At 44.5% G+C, this 19,138-nt stretch overlaps 1 protein-coding gene across 2 annotated transcripts in view; it reads left to right on the top strand.

The window, feature by feature from the left end:
• Nucleotides 1–19,138, top strand: part of CCDC83 (coiled-coil domain containing 83) — a 42,127-nt gene that overhangs the window by 16,783 nt on the left and 6,206 nt on the right. For both annotated transcript variants that reach the window (XM_058185678.1, XM_058185679.1), the window contains exons 6-8: nt 1,456–1,547; nt 3,687–3,755; nt 18,429–18,550. In XM_058185678.1, the coding sequence (XP_058041661.1) occupies nt 1,456–1,547; nt 3,687–3,755; nt 18,429–18,550 (283 nt within the window). The remainder of the gene's footprint in view (nt 1–1,455; nt 1,548–3,686; nt 3,756–18,428; nt 18,551–19,138) is intronic.

Consider the following 19,138-nt stretch of genomic DNA (forward strand, 5'->3'; position numbering starts at 1 on the left):
GGAGCCGGCGGTCGGCAGGCTACAATACCCTCCCTTTGCACCCACAGCAACCAATCGCAACACAGATTGCCTCAGAAGCCAGCTCTCTCCAACCAATCAGCTACAACGGTGTGTTCTGGCCCATTGTATACATTACTGTTCCAGCGACTAAATTTAATATCCTAAGAGAACCTCATCCCGCCTGTTTCCGTACTGCCAGTTGGCCGATTCAGTGCAATGTCAAACGTGGAGTCAAGAAGTTCCATTTCCTAATTATTTCCAGATTTTAAGTTGGAGAAACTCCGGACAGATAGAACCACAGGTCTGAATCAACATAGCGTCTTCCAGATGTTTCAGGAGCCTGTGTGCCTCTTGGCCACGCTGGTGGGAAACTCTGGGAACAGCGGAAAGAAAACATCTGGAAGCACTAGACTAAGTTGAAGAAAGCTTTGTGCATTGGCCAAAAAGAGCAAAAATTGGCATTTCGTTCTTATAGAGAGACTATACAATCGTTGCTCAAGTAACGCTGAATTATATGGTAACCCAAACTTGAGAAAAACCAGAATTGCTGTCTTTAATTCTGGAATGCAGGTAGTCTTTGACTTACAACATTCACTTAGTGACTGTTCAAAGTTACAACGGCACTGAAAAAGTTACTTATGACCGTTTTTCACACTTATGACCATTGCAGCACCCTCACGGTCACGTGATTTACATTCGAATGCTTGACGGCTGACTCACATTTATGACGGTCCCGGGGTCACGTGATTCCCCTTTTGCGACCTTCTGACAAGCAAAGTCAGTGGGGAAGCCAGATTTACTTAACAACCCTGTTACTAATTTAACAACTGCAGTGGTCCACTTACAGCAAGAAATGCTGTAAAATGGGACGAAACTCAACAGGTTGCTCACTTAGCAACATAATTTTGGGGCTCAATTGCGGTTGTACGAAAGGTGCTTTTTCAGGAGACAACTGGACTTTCTTGGGTTTTTTGTTTTTTTTTTGAAGATGTTTTGTGCAGAGGTGGGTTTCATATACTGTAGCAACCGGTTCACCGGTTCAAATGTGAGCATGCGCCACCCGCACATATGTGCGGCATCGCAAAACATGGGCGATTTGATTGTGTGAGCCATCCGGAAATGCATGTGACGTTAAACAACACAGCAACTCGCTCACGCGCGCCGTCCACCCATGCAAGCGATGTAGGACGCCTCTACACGCAATCACATGATCGCCCGAACCGGTCCAAACTGCCTCTGCTTTCGTGTCTCTTCCAAGAAGCTTCTTCAGCTCTGACAGGATAGCAGGGAATGGAAGCATTTATATTCCTTGCCTATTCCTTTATATTCCTCAATTATGGTCGTAAAGTTGAGGACTACCTGCATTTTACATTCTGGATGGCATCTTAAAAAGGCCTGACCACCCATCTCTTTCCTGTATATTCCGTCTCCTCACCACCCTCTTCTCCCTTTAAGAATTTTTTAGAATTTCTTTGGAAGAAGCAAAGGAAAGAATTGACAAAACCACCTTGAGACAGATGGAGCTAAAGAAAGAATGGGCCACTGAGGTATGTTTATTTTTGCTATTTCAGATGCTTAGTGGCATCTCCTCATCTGGTTTTTCAGAGTTCACATAATTTACCTACCGGTTCGCCCAGCACCGGAAATGTGAGCGCGCTCTCCCACCTCTGCGCATGTGCCCGGCCTTCTGCACATGCACTTGGCTTGCGTGCACGCCTTCGGCACATGTGCTCGGCCTCAAAAACGTGCCTAAATAGGTCAGCATAGAGCTGGGGCGGGTGGGCAGCTCCACCTGTGATTTCTGCTACTGGTTTACCCGAACCGGCTGAATAACACCTCTAGCTGGCTCGTGCCTGATTCATTAGAAATTTCCCAGAATTCCCCAGTCACACTGATGAATTCTGGGACTTGAAATCTTGACACAGGTGGGAGAAATTAGGTCGAAAAGGATGGCATACAGTAGCTTCAACTTTTTTTTTTTTTTTTGCATTTATATCCCGCCCTTCTCCGAAGACTCAGGGCGGCTTACACTATGTCAAGCAATAGTCTTCATCCATTTGTATATTATATACAAAGTCAACTTATTGCCCCCAACAATCTGGGTCCTCATTTTACCTACCTTATAAAGGATGGAAGGCTGAGTCAACCTTGGGCCTGGTGGGACTTGAACCTGCAATATTGCAAGCAGTTGCTGTTAATAATAGGCTGCATTAGCCTGTTGCGCCACCAGAGGCCTTATCACCACCAGAGGACTTATGACCAATCACTTTACAACCGTTTAAGGTTACAATGGACTCAAAAAAAAAAAGATACTTATGGCCAGTCCTCAAAATTACAATTACCACACCACCCCTGCAGTCACACAATCACATTTCAGCCACTTAGCAGCACATTTCTTTCTTTGCAATTCTTTTGTCTGCTTCGCTTACATGTTACGTTTAGCTTCAGTAAACTTGGTGGGAGAGCCCTGTCTTTTAAGAACATGTGTTACCTGGAAAAGGTACTACCAAATTCCTTTGAGCTTTTCAGTAGCTGAAGCGCCAAGGTGGCGCAGTGGTTAGAGTGCAGTACTGCAGGCTACTTCTGCTGCCTGCTGGCTGCCTGCAATTTGGCAGTTTGAATCTCACCAAGCTCAAGGTTGACTCAGCCTTCCATCCTTCTAGGTGGATAAAATGAGGATCCAGATTGTTGGGGCTAATATGCTGTCTGTAAACTGCTTAGAGAGGGCTGTAAAGCACTTGGAAGCGGTATATAAGTCTTAAATGCTATTGCATAGTGTTTAATGCACTATGGATAATATTGACACTTTATTCTAGAAAGCATCTATGATGCTTTTATACAAATAGTTCTGGATTTATGACTGTTCAAAATTATGATGGGCTTCCCCCAGTTCCAAAGTTTCAACAGCTGACCCTCCCACAATCATGTGATTATATTTCTGATGCTCAGTAACCACATTTTATGAGGGTTTCACTCAGTGGTGAAATCCAATTTTTTTTACTACTAGTTCTGTAGGTGTGACTTGGTGGGCGTGGCAAGGGAAGGATACTGCAAAATCTCCATTCCCACCCCACTCCAAGGGAAGGATACTGCAAAATCCCCATTCCCAGCCCACTCTGGGACCAGCCAGAGGTGGCATTTGCCAGTTCTCCGTACTACTAAAAATTTCCAGTACCGGTTCTCCGAACTGCTCAAAATTTACACTACCGGTTCTCCAGAACATGTCAGAACCTGCTGGATTTCACCCCTGGTTTCATCAGAAACTGGCATTTGCTTTGGATTTCAGCAAAATCAGTCCATAGTGAACCATTAATTCAGTTAATGATTGTGGCGTTCATTTAATGACCGCACTAGTCACCTTACAACCGCAGTGTTCACTTAACAACAGCTGCCAAAAAAAATAAGATTGTAAAATCAGGTTGGGTGACCCAATTTATGGCCATCATGCTTTACGACCATGATGGGCAGGCTCCATTATGGTCATAAATTGAGGACAACCTGTATAACATGTCATTAGCTGCTAAGAGAATCTTCTGGAAAATTAACGGGTGTAGAAAAACATTGACTTGGTATCGTGTGATATTTTTGATATATGCCTTGGCATCCTGTCTAAACCTTTGCTTTCTTGCTTCCTTCAATGTAAAGAATACAATTTTAATTCTGGGGTATTTGGATTATTTTCCCAGAATGCCGTTAAGCACATTGACAAGATCAGCCGCAGGGAGATTAAAGAATACGAATGGCTAAAAGAAGAAGTAAGTTGATTTCTGCAGGACAGAAAACAAATGGAAAGCAGATCCTTTGGTGGCCAGGAGGTTGAATGGTTGCAGAGAGAGGCTAAGGGATCAACGGAGCATCGGGGCCCATATTTTGACGGTTAAGTTTTGCAAGAAAGAAATGAAGGGTAGCAAAATTGCTACCACATAGTTAGAGCCATGGTGGTTAGAATGCAGCATTGCAGCATTGCAGGCTAACTCTGCTGACTGCCAGTAGTTCGATCCTCACTGGCTCAAGGTTGACTCAGCCTTCCATCCTTCCGAGGTCGGTAAAATGAGGAGCCAGATTGTTGGGGGCAAGAGGCTGACTCTGTAAACCGCTTAGAGAGGGCTATAAAACTCTGTGAAGTGGTATACAAGTCCAACTGCTATTGCTATCTGTCTGTCTGTCTGTCTGTCTGTCTGTCTGTATGTCTATCTATCTATCTATCTATCTACAAGCTCAACATCCAGGGGCTAGGACGTTGAGCTTGTCGATCGAAAGGTCGGCAGCTCAGCAGTTTGAATCCCTAGTGCTGCTGTGTAATGGGGTGAGCTCCCATTACTTGTCCCAGCTTGTGCCAACCTAGCAGTTTCGAAAGCACGTAAAAATGCAAGTAGAAAAAATAGGGACCACCTTTGGTGGGAAGGTAACAGCGTTCCGTGCGCCTTTGGCGTTGAGTCATGCCGGCCACATGACCACGGAGACGTCCTTCGACAATGCTGGCTCTTTGGCTTTGAAACGGCAATGAGCACCGCCCCCTAGAGTCGGGAACGTCTAGCACGTATGTACGAGGGGAATCTTTACCTTTACCTTTTATCTATCTATCTATCTATCTATCTATCTATCTATCTATCTATCTATCTATCTATCTATCTATCTATCTATCTATCTATGTCTATCTATCTATCTATCTATCTACAAGCTCAACATCCAGGGGCTAGGACGTTGAGCTTGTCGATCGAAAGGTCGGCAGCTCAGCAGTTTGAATCCCTAGTGCTGCTGTGTAATGGGGTGAGCTCCCATTACTTGTCCCAGCTTGTGCCAACCTAGCAGTTTCGAAAGCACGTAAAAATGCAAGTAGAAAAAATAGGGACCACCTTTGGTGGGAAGGTAACAGCGTTCCGTGCGCCTTTGGCGTTGAGTCATGCCGGCCACATGAGACGTCTTCGGACAGTGCTGGCTCTTCGGCTTTGAAACGGAGATGATCACTGCCCCCTAGAGTCGGCAACGACTAGCACGTATGTGCGAAGGGAACCTTTACCTTTACCTTTTATCTATCTATCTATCTATCTATCTATCTATCTATCTATCTATCTATCTATCTATCTATCTATCTATCTATCTATCTATCTATCTATCCATCCATCCATCCATCCATCCATCCATCCATCCATCCATCCATCCATCCATCCATCCATCCATCTATCTATCTATCTATCTATCTATCTATCTATCTATCTATCTGTCTATATCTATATCAAGCGCTCTGGTGGCACAGTGGTTAAAAAGCAGTATTGCCAGCTAACTCTGCCCACTGCCAGCAGTTCGATCCTGACCGGCTCAAGATTGACTCAGCCTTCCATCCTTCCGAGATGGGTAAAATGAGGAGCCAGATTGTTGGGGGCAAGAGGCTGACTCTGTAAAACCGCTAAGAGAGGGCTGTGAAGCACCACAAAGTGGTATAGAAGTCTAAGTGTCATTGCTATCGCTACCTGAACAACAGTGCTTCAAATTCTTATTTGGAATTGGGTGTACGTTTGTCTAGTTCTGGTTGCTTTTGAAAAATCATCTAAGGTGGAGAGAAACTTATTAATATAGATAATCCTCAATTTACCACCATTTGTTTAGTAACTTCGGACCTTTCGCCATGAGCTAAAAACACACTTATTTATTCAAGCGGGACTGGCCTAATAGTTCTATTAATTTTAATTGGGGTTTTACTATTTTAGGGTTTTTAATTTTTTTAATTTTAATATTTTAAATGTCGGCCAATTTATAATTATGCTTTGTTTTAAATTGTGGTTTTAATTGTATATATATTGGTTTTTATTGTTTGGCTGTACACCGCCCTGAGTCCTTCGGGAGAAGGGCGGTATAAAAATCTAATAAATAAATAAATAAATAATAAATAAACTGTTCAAAGTTAACAACGGCACTGAAAAAAGAGACTTACGACCGGCTTTCACACTTAACGACCATTGCAGCATCCCAATGATCACATAATCAAGAATTCAGACTCTTGACACCTGGCATATATTTATGACAGTTGTTCTGTCCCAGGATTGTGTGGCTACTATTTGTCATCTTCCCAGCCAACTTCGGAGAAACAAAGTCAGTGGGGGAAGCCAGAGTTGCACTTAACAACTCCATGATTCGCTTAAGAACTGCAGGGATTTGTTGGACAGCTGCGGCAAAAAAATATCCTAAAATGGGACACAACTCACTTCAAAAGTATCTTGTTTGGGTCCCGTTGTGGTCGTAAGTCGAGGACTAACTGTACTTGCATGGAAATCCATCAGGAGAGCTCAGGGCTTTCATTGGCTTCCTTGTGACTTTTAAGAAGCTTACAGGTAGTCCTCGACTTATAAAAGTTCACTTAGTGACCATTCAAAGTTAAAACTGGGCCTCTGGTGGCTCAGACTGGTAAGACAGTCTGTTATTAACAGCAGCTGCTTGCAATTACTGCCGGTTCAAGTCCCACCAGGCCCAAGGTTGACTCAGCCTTCCATCCTTTATAAGGTAGGTAAAATGAGGACCCAGATTGTTGGGGGCAATAAGTTGACTTTGTATATAATATACAAATGGATGAAGACTATTGCTTGACATAGTGTAAGCCGTCCTGAGTCTTCGGAGAAGGGTGGAATATAAATGCAAATTTAAAAAACAGCACTGAAAAAGTGACTTACAACCATTTTTCAGACTTACGACCGGCTTTCACATAGCGACCATTGCAGCATCCCAATGATCACATAATCAAGAATTCAGACTCTTGACCACTGGCATATATTTATGACAGTTGTTCTGTCCCAGGATTGTGTGACTACTATTTGTAATCTTCCCAGCCAACTTCGGAGAAACAAAGTCAGTGGGGGAAGCCAGAGTTGCACTTAACAACTCCATGATTCGCTTAAGAACTGCAGGGATTTGTTGGACAGCTGCGGCAAAAAAAATATCCTAAAATGGGACACAACTCACTTCAAAAGTATCTTGTTTGGGTCCCGTTGTGGTCGTAAGTCGAGGACTAACTGTACTTGCGTGGAAATCCATTAGGAGAGCTCAGGGCTTTCATTGGCTTCCTTGTGACTTTCAAGAAGCTTACAGGTAGTCCTCGACTTATAAAAGTTCACTTAGTGACCGTTCAAAGTTAAAACTGGGCCTCTGGTGGCTCAGACTGGTAAGACAGTCTGTTATTAACAGCAGCTGCTTGCAATTACTGCCGGTTCAAGTCCCACCAGGCCCAAGGTTGACTCAGCCTTCCATCCTTTATAAGGTAGGTAAAATGAGGACCCAGATTGTTGGGGGCAATAAGTTGACTTTGTATATAATATACAAATGGATGAAGACTATTGCTTGACATAGTGTAAGCCGTCCTGAGTCTTCGGAGAAGGGTGGAATATAAATGCAAATTTAAAAAAAAACAGCACTGAAAAAAGTGACTTACAACCATTTTTCAGACTTACGACAATGGTAGCATCCCCGTGGTCACTTGATTTACAGTCAAATGCCTGACAACAACTGACTCACATTTATGACGGTGGCAGTGTCCCTGGGTCACGGGAGTCCCCTTTTTCGTGACCTTCTGACAAGCAAAGTCAATGGGGGAAGCCAGATTCACTTAACAACCGGGCTACTAATATAACAACTGCAGTGGTTCACTTAACAAATGTGGCGAGAAAAGTCAAGCAAAATTCACTTAACAGATTTCCCCCTTAGCAACATAAATTTTGGGTTCAATCGCAGTCGTAAATTGAGGGCTACAGTATATACAGAGGTGTTCGTGGAATTACCAAGACATTAACCCAGGGGTGAAATGCTCCCGGTTCAGACCGGATTGCCCGATCTGGTAGGAATGGCGGTGGGTGGTTTGGAGAACCGGTAGCAAAAATCCCTGCTCCCCCACCCGCGTGATCATCAGAGGTGTGTTTTGTTTTGTTTTTACATTTAAAAGCATGTTTTCTTCGGCTGAAAAAATGCTTTTAAAAGTAAAAGAAAAAGCCTCTGATGATTGTACGGCTCAGCTGGGATCGTCAGAGCCTTTTAAAAGCATTTTTTTCTCAACCTCTTCGGCCGAAGAGGCTGTAAAAAAATGCTTTTTAAAGGGTTCTGGCAATCGGGCAACTCAGCTGGGATCATCAGAACCCTTCAGAAGCATTTTTTTCTACAACCTCTTCAGCCGAAGAGGTTGTAGAAAAAAGGCTTTTAAAAGGCTCCTCTGGCGATCCCAGCTGAGTTGCCTGATCAACAGAGGTTTTTAAAAGCATTTTTTCTTCAACCTCTTCAGCTGAAGAGGTTGTAGAAAAAATACTTTTAAAAGTAAAAAAAAAAAAGTTGGCCACGCCTACCCAGTCACATTATCACACACCCCACCAAGCCATGCCCACAGAACTGGTAGCAACGAATTTTACATTTCACACCTGCATTAACCCAGGGGAATTTTTCCCTTTTGAACCCTCGTGTAGATCCTGGCCTTGCCTGATGACTCTACTAGGAGGCCCTTCCAACAGCACCGTCTGGATTGTTTATTTTATTTATTTATTTTATTTTATTAGATTTTTATACCGCCCTTCTCCCGAAGGACTCAGGGCGGTGTATAGCCAGATAATAAAAACCCACAATATACACATTAAAACAGAAACTTAAAACCAAGCATATTACATAAATGGCCGAAATTTAAAACAATTTTAAACCCTAAAATTCATAAATAACCCCAATTAAAATTTAATAAAACTTTTAAGCCAGTTGTTGAATATTCAGTCCAGCAACTGTCCAGCAACTAAACAGTGCTGTGGTTTTGGCTCCTAAGAGTAAAGAATAGGAGGAGTGGGAGTGGGGGGGGGCTACTGGCTCCCCTTTTCTCCAGCATCCATCACCTGAGGCAGCCACATCCCTCCTACTGATGGCAGGGCTGGCCAAGATCCCAGCATTTCCAGCTAAAAAGAGTTTTGGCAGACCTCCTTACTATACATAACCTTCCCACCATGGGGGAAGCAATATTAATGCAGAGTGCAGAAGAAAAGGGGAGCCAAAATAATTAAGGCAGGAGACAGGCAAAAGAAACTGAAAACTCAATTAGCAAACTAAAAAAAATCCGTGCTGACTCCAACACCACCTCCTATCTGTCTGGATCTTCCCTCTCCTTGAAAGCCAGTCTGATTTCTGCTAAGTCCCTACAGACTCGGGCCGGGGCAGGGAAGGACAGGGCCAACCAGCAATTTAAATACAGATTCGCCCGAACCGGCCTGAACTGGCTGAAATACACCACTGCATAGATGGATTCTTTCACTCTCTTTCAAACCAGCGACCCTCTCTGTCCAAAATGTGGATTTTGCTATCTTCAAAAGAGTGACTGTTAAATGCAGATGGACTGCTGGATCTAGTCCTGATGGGTTTATTCTCCTATGTAGTGCCATGTGTTTATGACATTAGTGTGTTACTAATGTACAGTCATGGCCAAAATTGTGGCCATTTTTTGGAAAAGTGTATTTGCTAAAACTAACTAATAAGACCACTTTTTTTTGGAGTAGTACCATAAAATTATATATCAATGGAAAAATAATTTAATTAAGAATGTAATGCAATAACTTTTATGAAGGATTTGCTAGTAGAATAGCAGTTGCCGTATAAAGAAGAAAAGTGAAACACGTAGAAAAAACAAGATATGCTAAAATTATCACCATAGAAAATAGAATAGAATAGAGTAGAATTTTTTATTGGCCAAGTGTGATTGGACACACAAGGAATTTGTCTTGGTGCATATGCTCTCAGTGTACATAAAAGAAAAGGTACGTTCATCAAGGTACAACATTTACAACACAATTGATGGTCAATATATCAATATAAATCATAAGGATTGCCAGCAACAAAGTTACAGTCATACAGTCATAAGTGGAAAGAGATTGGTGATGGGAACTGTTAGATTCGGGCAATAACGAGGCAGGAGACCAGGATAGTGACAACAGCTCTTTACTATATGGTGAACCCAGCAGCCAGTCCCCGGAAAAACCTCTCCTTATATACAGTTTAGCCGGTGGCTTCAACCAATCAGCAACGTGCTTTTTTCCCGCCAAAACTTTTAAAGATACATTACACTCCTTCCCTCCCAGAAAACACTTTACCAATATTTACATAAAATTTACATCTTATTTTTCGACGTAATCACGCAAGTAGACTGGGCGTCTCCTGACTCTTTCAGACCTGCGCAATTCATTCTCTGGGAGTGAGTCGAGCTGACCGGAGGGACTGTTTGTTCCTCTCAGCTCCTCCTCTAGGCCATCCGGCCCTGGATTATTGGCAGAGTCGTCCCTGCTGTTTTCAGGCGTAACCGGTTGGCGTCGCTGGACCTCCTGGAATTCAGATAAGTCCCGCGTTTGCCCCGGGTTTGAGTCAGCTATGGATTCAAACAGTGAATAGTCAGGGCTTGTTTCGTCTGATTCTGATTTGCCGGTTATGCGTTTCCTTATTTGGTCTATGTGGCGCTTCCTTACCCGGCCATCCTCTATCTCTACTAGATATGATTTTGGTCCTGTTATCTCTAGGATTTTTCCTGCTAACCAGGTCGGGCCCTCGCTGTAGTTGTGTGCCCACACTAAGTCGCCGATTGCCATCCCTCTTGTTTTACCGTGTGTCCCTTTGTAACCGTCTGGTGTGTAGTTTGGGTTTAAACGGTCTAGTGGGCACCTAAGCTTCCGACCCATTAATAGCTCTGCGGGCTGCGGCCAGTTGTGACACAGGGGTTCTGTGTTGGACTGCTAGGAATGTATCGATTTTGTTTGCCAATCGCCTGGCCTGATTCTGGACAATGCTTCCTTTGCGCTCGAGCAAGCGTTCTGCAAGGCCGTTAAATCGTCGCAGGGTGGAAAGGCGCCGAGAGGACATGCGGATGCCCTCCTCTGCCAAGTACCCTCAAACTGGGTTGCCGTGGTGCGGGCGTTATCGGAGACTAAAGTGTCGGGCAACCCGTGGGTTACAAATAGGTGCCGTGGGACTGAAATCACGGCCTCGGCTGTCATGGATCTCATGAGAATGATTTCCAGCCATTTGGAGTAGGCATCGACTACTACCAGAAAGGTTTGGCCGTGGAAGGGCGGCAAAATCGATATGGATCCTAGACCAGGGCCCTGGGGTCTCTCCCATTCCCGAATCGGGGCCGCTAGTAGCGGTCTGGACTCCTGGCAGGCCTGGCATTTCCTACCCTTTCAGCAATTTCCGAGTCCATTAAGGGCCACCACACATAGCTTCTCGCTAGACCCTTCATTCTCACGATCCCTGGGTGGCCTTCGTGAAGGAGATCCAATACCTTTTCCTCAATTTCTCCGGGATCACCACTCGATCCCCCATAGCAGGCACCCCTTGAGCTGAGAGTTCCCCACGTTTTTTACAAATTCTTTAAAGCTCGCCCGCGCAGTAACCTCTTTGTACCCAACCAATTACAGTTCTTATTGTAATGTCCTTATCGAAGCCGAGCCACCTCTTTGGATGTGACTGGGCCAGAGTCCAAAGAGTCAATTAGCAGAACTGGTGTTCCCGGAGTAGGGTCCGATAGTCTCTGGTAACGGGCATCTGCTCAGGGCGTCTGCATGCCCTAATTCCTTCCCTGGCCGGTGTAGTAATTTGTAAGAATACGCTGCCAGGAAGATAGTCCATCGGGTCAGTCTGGGCGAAAAGCACGGGGCATGTCGCCTGCCAACAGGCCTAGCAAAGGTCTATGGTCCATGATGATTTCGAAATCACGACCAAATACATATTCATGGAATTTCTTTACTCCGGAGACTATAGCCAAGGCTTCCTTATCAAGCTGGCTATAATTCCTTTCAGTTGATGACATGGTTCGGGAGTAGTATGCAATAGGGGCTTCTGTGCCATTTGGTTACCTGTGGCTGAGCACAGCCCCACCCCATAGGGAGATGCATCGCAGCTTAACACTAATGGCAGCGTGCCATTGTATTGGATAAGGAGGCTATCACCGATAGGAGATTCTTTACCCTTCGAATGCCCTAGCTTCCGCCTTTCCCCAAGACCATGCAGCCGTCTTTGCTAGTAATTTATGCAGCGGCTCGGCTACTGTTGCCTTATTCCTTAAGAATACCGCGTAGAAGTTGACCAGACCTAAGAATGCCTGTAACTCCGTTTTGTTCTTTGGAACCGGGGCCTTCCTGATGGCCCCTACCCTGCTCTCCGTGGGTGAATCCTTCCTGTCTATCCGTAGCCCAGGAATTCCACAGACTCAACCCCGATCTGGCATTTGTTCAGTTTAACTGTGAGACCGGCAGACCGGAAAATGCCCAAAACTTTTCGCAGCCTTACCCTAATTCCTCTAGATTCTCAGCGGATACCAGTACATCGTCAAAGTATGGTACCACCCTGGTAGTCCCTGCAATAGCCGCCCATTAGGTTCTGAAATAACCCTGGAGCCACACTAACCCCAAACTGTAACCGGGTACACTTAAAAGCCCCTCTGTGAGTCACAATTGTCTGCGCTTGGCTGTGCTGCTATCTACAGGCAGCTGTTGATAGGCTTGGGCCAAGTCTAGCTTGGCAAAACTTGCCCTTGCCCCATTGAGTGCAGTAAGTGCTGTACCACCGAACGGGTAAGACTCTTTTGCAACGCTTTGTTAAGCGTTGCCTTATAGTCAGTGCAAATCCGGACCGACCCGTCCGGTTTGACTGGGGTGACTATAGGGGTCTCCCACTTAGCATGGTCAACTGGCACTAGAATTCCCTGGTTTACTAGCTTGTCCAGTTCCCGGTCAATCCTGGGCTTTAGGGCGAACGGGACCCTCCTAGCCTTTAGACGGATAGGGGCAACTTGGGGGTCTAAGTTAAAAGAAATAGGGGTCCCCGTGTACTTGCCCAGGCAGTCTCTGAAAACGTCCCCAAATTCTTTCATGAGTGCGTCTTTGAGGTTGACTTCGTTTCTGAAGATTCCAGTCACTCCCATGCCCAATGCTCGGAACCAGTCCAGTCCCAACAAGCTTGGCAGGGTCCCATCGACGATGGTGATGGGCAGAGTTTTCTTGTATTGTCCATACTCGACGTGGACGGACGTTACCCCTCGAACAGGGATGCGATTCCCTTGGTAGTCTTGTACCTTTAATTTCTGTGGTTGCAGCTTGCGCTTTGCGATGGCGGGTAAGGCTCTCACGAGATTGTCCCAGGACATGATCGTGATCGATGAGCCGGTGTCCACCTCCAATCGGCACGGCACCCCCTCAATCTTTGCCTTTGTAAAGATTTTTTTCTCTAGGCGTGTTGATGCGTGACCCACTCTCACGACAGTCTGATTCAACTTCGCGCCTTTTTTAAACTGACCAATCACGGGCCGCCGCGTTCCGCACTCTGGTTGGTCAGTTTGAATTTTGGCGGGAAGGTTGGGGTGCTCGACAGACCTGTGCTAGGTGCCCTTCCTTTCGCACCGACAAGTCGCATCCTTAAATTTGCATTGTTGTCGTTGGTGTTGCCCTCCGCAACTCGCAGTCACCCGGTCTTCTTTCTCCGGCCTCCCGGTGTGGAAGACTCCTTCCTCTTCCTCACCGTCCGACTCAGCCTGGATCTCCTTCATTGTGGACGGGGTTGATTTCGCACCAGCCGTTGGTGCGACCTGCTTTGTAGGGTTTCCGCCGCTTGGGTAGACATCTCGTGAGCCCTGGCTTCGTCCAGGCGTTTGCCAGCGTTAGGTTGCTTTTAGACAGCAGCCGCCTCAAACGGATGTCCCTGACCCCGGATGAGTTGCTCCAGCAATGCCTCATCCAAGTCTCGGTACTGCAATGTTTTGAGGCTTTCCTCAGGGCGGCCATGTATGCGCTGATGGACTCGCCTCTTGCTGTCTGCGCTCCCAATTCGAACCATTGCACATACTTGGACGGCGTTGGTGCATAATGGGCTTTCAATAAAGTCTGCAGAGTTTGCCACGGTACCGACTGTACCGGCGTTGGCTCCGCCAGGGATTCTGCGGTGTCGAAAACTTCTGGACCGCAGTGGCTCAGGAAATACGCTCGTTTCCTGTTGTCTGAAACTCCTTGAAGTTCGTTCGCCTCGAGGAAACACTCAAAACGAGCCATGTATGACCCCCATTTTTCCTTAGCTGGGTCGAATGGCGCTGGCGGTGTGTAGCCGGACATCGCTGCTTTCCGCCCCTTGTTTGCTGGGTTCGCGTCTTCCTGGTGAGTTCAGCTCTTTTCCTGGCGCTCTTAGCCTCGAGATCCCACCTTCGTCGCCAGTGTTAGATTCGGGCAATAACGAGGCAGGAGACCAGGATAGTGACAACAGCTCTTTACTATATGGTGAATCCAGCAGCCAGTCCCCGGAAAAACCTCTCCTTATATACAGTTTAGCCGGTGGCTTCAACCAATCAGCAACGTGCTTTTTTCCCGCCAAAACTTTTAAAGATACATTACAGGAACTATGAGAAGATTAATAGTAGTGCAGATTCAGTAAATAGTTTGACAGTGTTGATGGAATTATTTGTTTAGCAGAGTGATGGCCTTCGGGAAAAAAATGTTCTTGTGTCTAGTTGTTCTAGTGTGCAGTGCTCTATAGCGTCGTTTTGAGGGTAGGAGTTGAAATAGTTTATTTATTTATTTATTTATTTTGTCACAACATCATACAAAAAGATTATATAGTATATAAACATATATATGAGTAAATGTTAGGAGGTATAAGCATATATATATATATATAGGAAGAAGAAAAGAAAAACAATAGGACAGGAACGGTAGGCACGTTTGTGCGCTTATGTCCTGGATGTGAGGGATCTGTAAATATTTTCACGGCCCTCTTCTTGATTCGTGCAGTATACAGGTCCTCAATGGAAGGCAGGTTGGTAGCAATTATTTTTTCTGCAGTTCTAATTGTCCTCTGAAGTCTGTGTCTTTCTTGTTGGGTTGCAGAACCGAACCAGACAGTTATAGAGGTGCAAATGACAGACTCAATAATTCCTCTGTAGAACTGAATCAGCAGCTCCTTGGGCAGTTTGAGCTTACTGAGTTGGCGCAGAAAGAACATTCTTTGCTGTCCTTTTTTGATGATGTTTTTGATGTTAGCTGTCCATTTTAGATCTTGTGATATGATAGAACCTAGAAATTTAAAGATATGCAAACAAGATATGCAAAAATTATCACCATAGAAAAAACAAGATATACAAAAATTATCACCATGTCAATTAATACTTAGCTGGGTAACCTTTAGCATGAATTACGGCCTTACAAGGTCATGGGTTGAACCAAGTCTTTTAGTTCTGCAGCTGTCACAATGTGAAACCAAGATTGAAGGATGGCTTCTGTAAACTGGGTTTTATTGCTGGGTCGCTTCTGACTAACAAGTTTCTTTAGTGGGCTCCTTAGATTTTCAATTGGGTGAAGGTCTGGCTATTCCCAGGCCATTCCAGCAGTAGAATATAATTATCTTGAAACTCCCCCCAAAAAAGTGGTGTTATTAGCCATCAAACCTCAAAAATAAACTTTTCCCAAAAGGTTTCCACAATTTTGGCCACTACTGTAGCAAGGGCAGTGATTCATTTAACAACCATGCTAAGAAAGGTCGTAACATGGGACAAAAATCCCTTAACCATCTTGCTTAGTAACAGGAATTTTGGGCTCAATTGTGGTCATAAGTTGAAGACTACCCGTACTGCATTTTTTTTAGGATCTCAAGAACATCCAACTGCTACTTTCTTGGCCTTTCCTTTGATTTCAACTCATCCACACTTCTTTTTTTTTTTTGTCATAACATTGTATACAGGAACATATATTGAAAGGAAACAATAGGACAGGAACGGTAGGCACTTTTGTGCACTTATGTACGCCCCTTATAGTCCTCTTAGGAATGGGGTGAGGTCAATGGTAGACAGTTTTTGGTTAAAGCTTTTGGGAATTGGAGAGGAGACCACAGAGTCAGGTAGTATATTCCAAGCATTAACAACTCTGTTATTGAAGTCATATTTTCTGCAATCAAGATTGAAGCAGTTGACATTAAGTTTGAATCTATTGTTTGCTCTTGTATTATTGCTATTGAAGCTGAAGAAGTCTTTAACAGGAAGGACATTGTAATAGATGATTCTGTGTGTTAAACACAGGTCTTGTCGGAGTCGGCGAAGTTCTAAATTTTCTAATCCCAGGATTTCAAGTCTGGTGTATTTTGTTGTTTACAGAGGAGCAGAGAAATCTTCTTGTAAAATATTTTTGGACTCGTTCAATTGTATTAATATCAGAAATGTGGTATGGGTTCCAGACAGATGAGCTGTATTCAAGAATGGGTCTGGCAAATGTTTTGAATGCTCTGGTTAGTAGTGTAGAGTTTTTGGAAAAGAAGCTACGCAGAATTAGGTTTACAACTCTTAGAGCCTTTTTTGCTATATAGTTGCAGTGGGCTTTGGCACTTAGATCATTTGATATGAAAACTCCAAGGTCCTTAACAGGGTGGGGGTCATCTGTAAGTTAATGTCCATTAAGCTTGTACTTAGTGTTTGGGTTCTTTTTTCCAATATGTAAGACTGAGCATTTGCTGGTTGAGATTTGGAGTTGCCAAGTTTTAGACCAATCGATCTATATACAGTATTCATATACAGTATTTGTTTTGGTGTTTGAAGCTCACTTATTCCCTGCCTAAGACCAAACCCAGAGGTGGGTTTCAGCAGGTTCTGACCAGTTCTGGAAAACCTGTAGAAGAAATTTTGAGTAGTTCGGAGAACCGGTAGTAAAAATTCTGACTGCCCCCACTCCCCCATCTATTCTCTGCCTCCCGAGTCCCAGCTGATTGGGAGGAAATGGGGATTTTGTAGTATCCTTCCTCTGGAGTAGGGTGGGAATGGAGATTTTACAGTATCCTTCCCCTGCCATGCCCACCAAGCCACGCCCACCAAGCCATGCCATGCCACGCCCACCAAGCCACACTCACCGAATCAGTAGTAAAATTTTTTGAAACCCACCACTGACCAAAACCATTTCAACTCCCTTCTTTCCTACCTTTTAATCACTTAGGTTTTCATTCATGATGCATTTGATTTGACCTTATCTGTATATATGTACATGTGTATTCAATTCTTATCCTGCCTTTATTTTTGGCCAATTCAAGGCAGCATACATATCTAAGGCCTCCTATCCCCCCGCACAAGAAATCTGTGACATGGATTGGGCCGAGAGAGGAAGAGTTGTTACAGGTAGTCCTCAACTTACAACCAGCGGTGGTTTCACATTATGTTACTACTGGTTCGCCCCGCGTGTTCACGCTCTCTTCGTGCACTCGCGCGCCCAGTTCGTGCACGTGCCTGCCTTCCACACATGCGCCCGGCCTTCCGCAAATTCGCTTTGCCCTCGTGTGTGCCATCCGTGCATGCGTCTGGCCTCAAAAACATGTCTAAATAGGATGGCCTAGAGCTGGGGTGAAGGGGCGAAGGGGCGGATTTCCTCTATCGATTCGGGTGAACCAGTTCGAACTGGCTGAACACCAGCTCTGCTTACGACCCACAACTGAACTCAAAATTTCTGTTGCTCAGGGACACTGCAACCGTCATAAATATGAATCAGTTGCCAAGTGTCTGAATGTTGACCATGGAGATGCTGCAACGGTCGTAAGTGTGGAAAATGGTCCTAAGTCACTTTTTTCAGTGCTGTCGTAAGTTCTACTGGTCACTAAATGAACTAAATGAAATAGTGATTACCTGTATTGGCAAAAACTGCATTGTTTATGCAGTTTTTAAGTAATGTATTCCCTAACTTTCACTTCCCTATAACAAGGTGAGTAAATGTTTGCTGTTATAAAGGTAAAGGTTCCCCTCGCACATATGTGCTAGTTGTTCCCGACTCTAGGGGGCGGTGCTCATCTCCGTTTCAAAGCTGAAGAGCCAGCACTGTCCGAAGACGTCTCCATGGTCATGTGGCCGGCATGACTCAATGCCAAAGGCACACAGAACACTGTTCCCTTCCCACCAAAGGTGGTCCCTATTTTTTCTACTTGCATTTTTATGTGCTTTTGAACTGCTAGGTTGGTAGAAGCTGGGACAAGTAGCGGGAGCCCACCCCGTTACGCGACACTAGGGATACAAACTGCTGAACTGCCGATCTTTCGATCGACAAGCTCAGTTTCTTACCCACTAAGCCACCGTGTCCCTCTTGTTTGCTGTTATACTCAGTTGTTATTGCTTCTTTTGACAAATATTCATTCCTTGGACGAGGCCATACTTTCATTTACATGTCCTAAAATTAAACATTCATGGGGACATCCCACATCCTTGTTTAGTATATTCAGTCAAGATTTCAGATGACCTTCCTGTGTTTTTCTTGTTTTCTTCCTGCTTTTTCTACATTCAGCAAGCAACCTTCAACTCCATTCCTGAACAAAACATTCTATATTGTGAGCTGACTCCTTTTGGAAAGAGAAAAACAAGGGAACGGCTTTGTTAAGTTATGCATGTAACTTCTTAGAACGTCAAAATTAGGTTTCCTATTTTATGGCAGGTTGAAGCTTATCGAAAAGAAGTGGATGCTTTAGAAGAAGCTGTCAGTGAACTGGAGAAGGAAAATATCTATCTCATCAATAAACTGTTTGAGCGGAGATTGCAATTTCTTAAAGTACCCAGGTAAAAAAGGCTCCAAGTTATGATATGACTTAGTTCGCTTAACCGGTATCCTAGAATCAGCAGTGGAATTAACCATGGAATCAGCAGTGAAATGCTACCGGTTCACACCGGTTTGGGCGAATCAGTAGCAATAAAAACTACCGGTTCATCCGAATCAGTATTTCCAACGATCAGCTGTGCTGCATGATTTAAAATTGCTAGAAAGCAGGAAATCTTAAATCACGCGGCTTGGTGGGCGGGGGGGGGGTGTAATGTGACTGGGTGGGTGTGGCCAACTTTTGTTTTTATTTTTAAAAGCATTTTTTCTACAACCTCTTGGGCCAAAGAGGTTGTAGAAAAAATGCTTTTAAAAGCCTCTGGAGATCCCAGCTGAGCCACACGATCATCAGAGGCTTTTTTTTTTACTTTTAAAAGCATTTTTTTTCAGCCAAAGAAAAAAATGCTTTTAAAAGTAAAAAGAAAAACCTCTGATGATCGCACAGCTCAACTGGACATGGGGTGGGGAGGAGGGATTTTTGCTACTGGTTCTCTGAACCACCTGCCATCATTGCTACCAGATCAGGCGATCCGGTCCAAACCGGGAGTATT

Source organism: Ahaetulla prasina, chromosome 5, assembly GCF_028640845.1.
Source record: "Ahaetulla prasina isolate Xishuangbanna chromosome 5, ASM2864084v1, whole genome shotgun sequence".
NCBI lineage: Eukaryota > Metazoa > Chordata > Lepidosauria > Squamata > Colubridae > Ahaetulla > Ahaetulla prasina.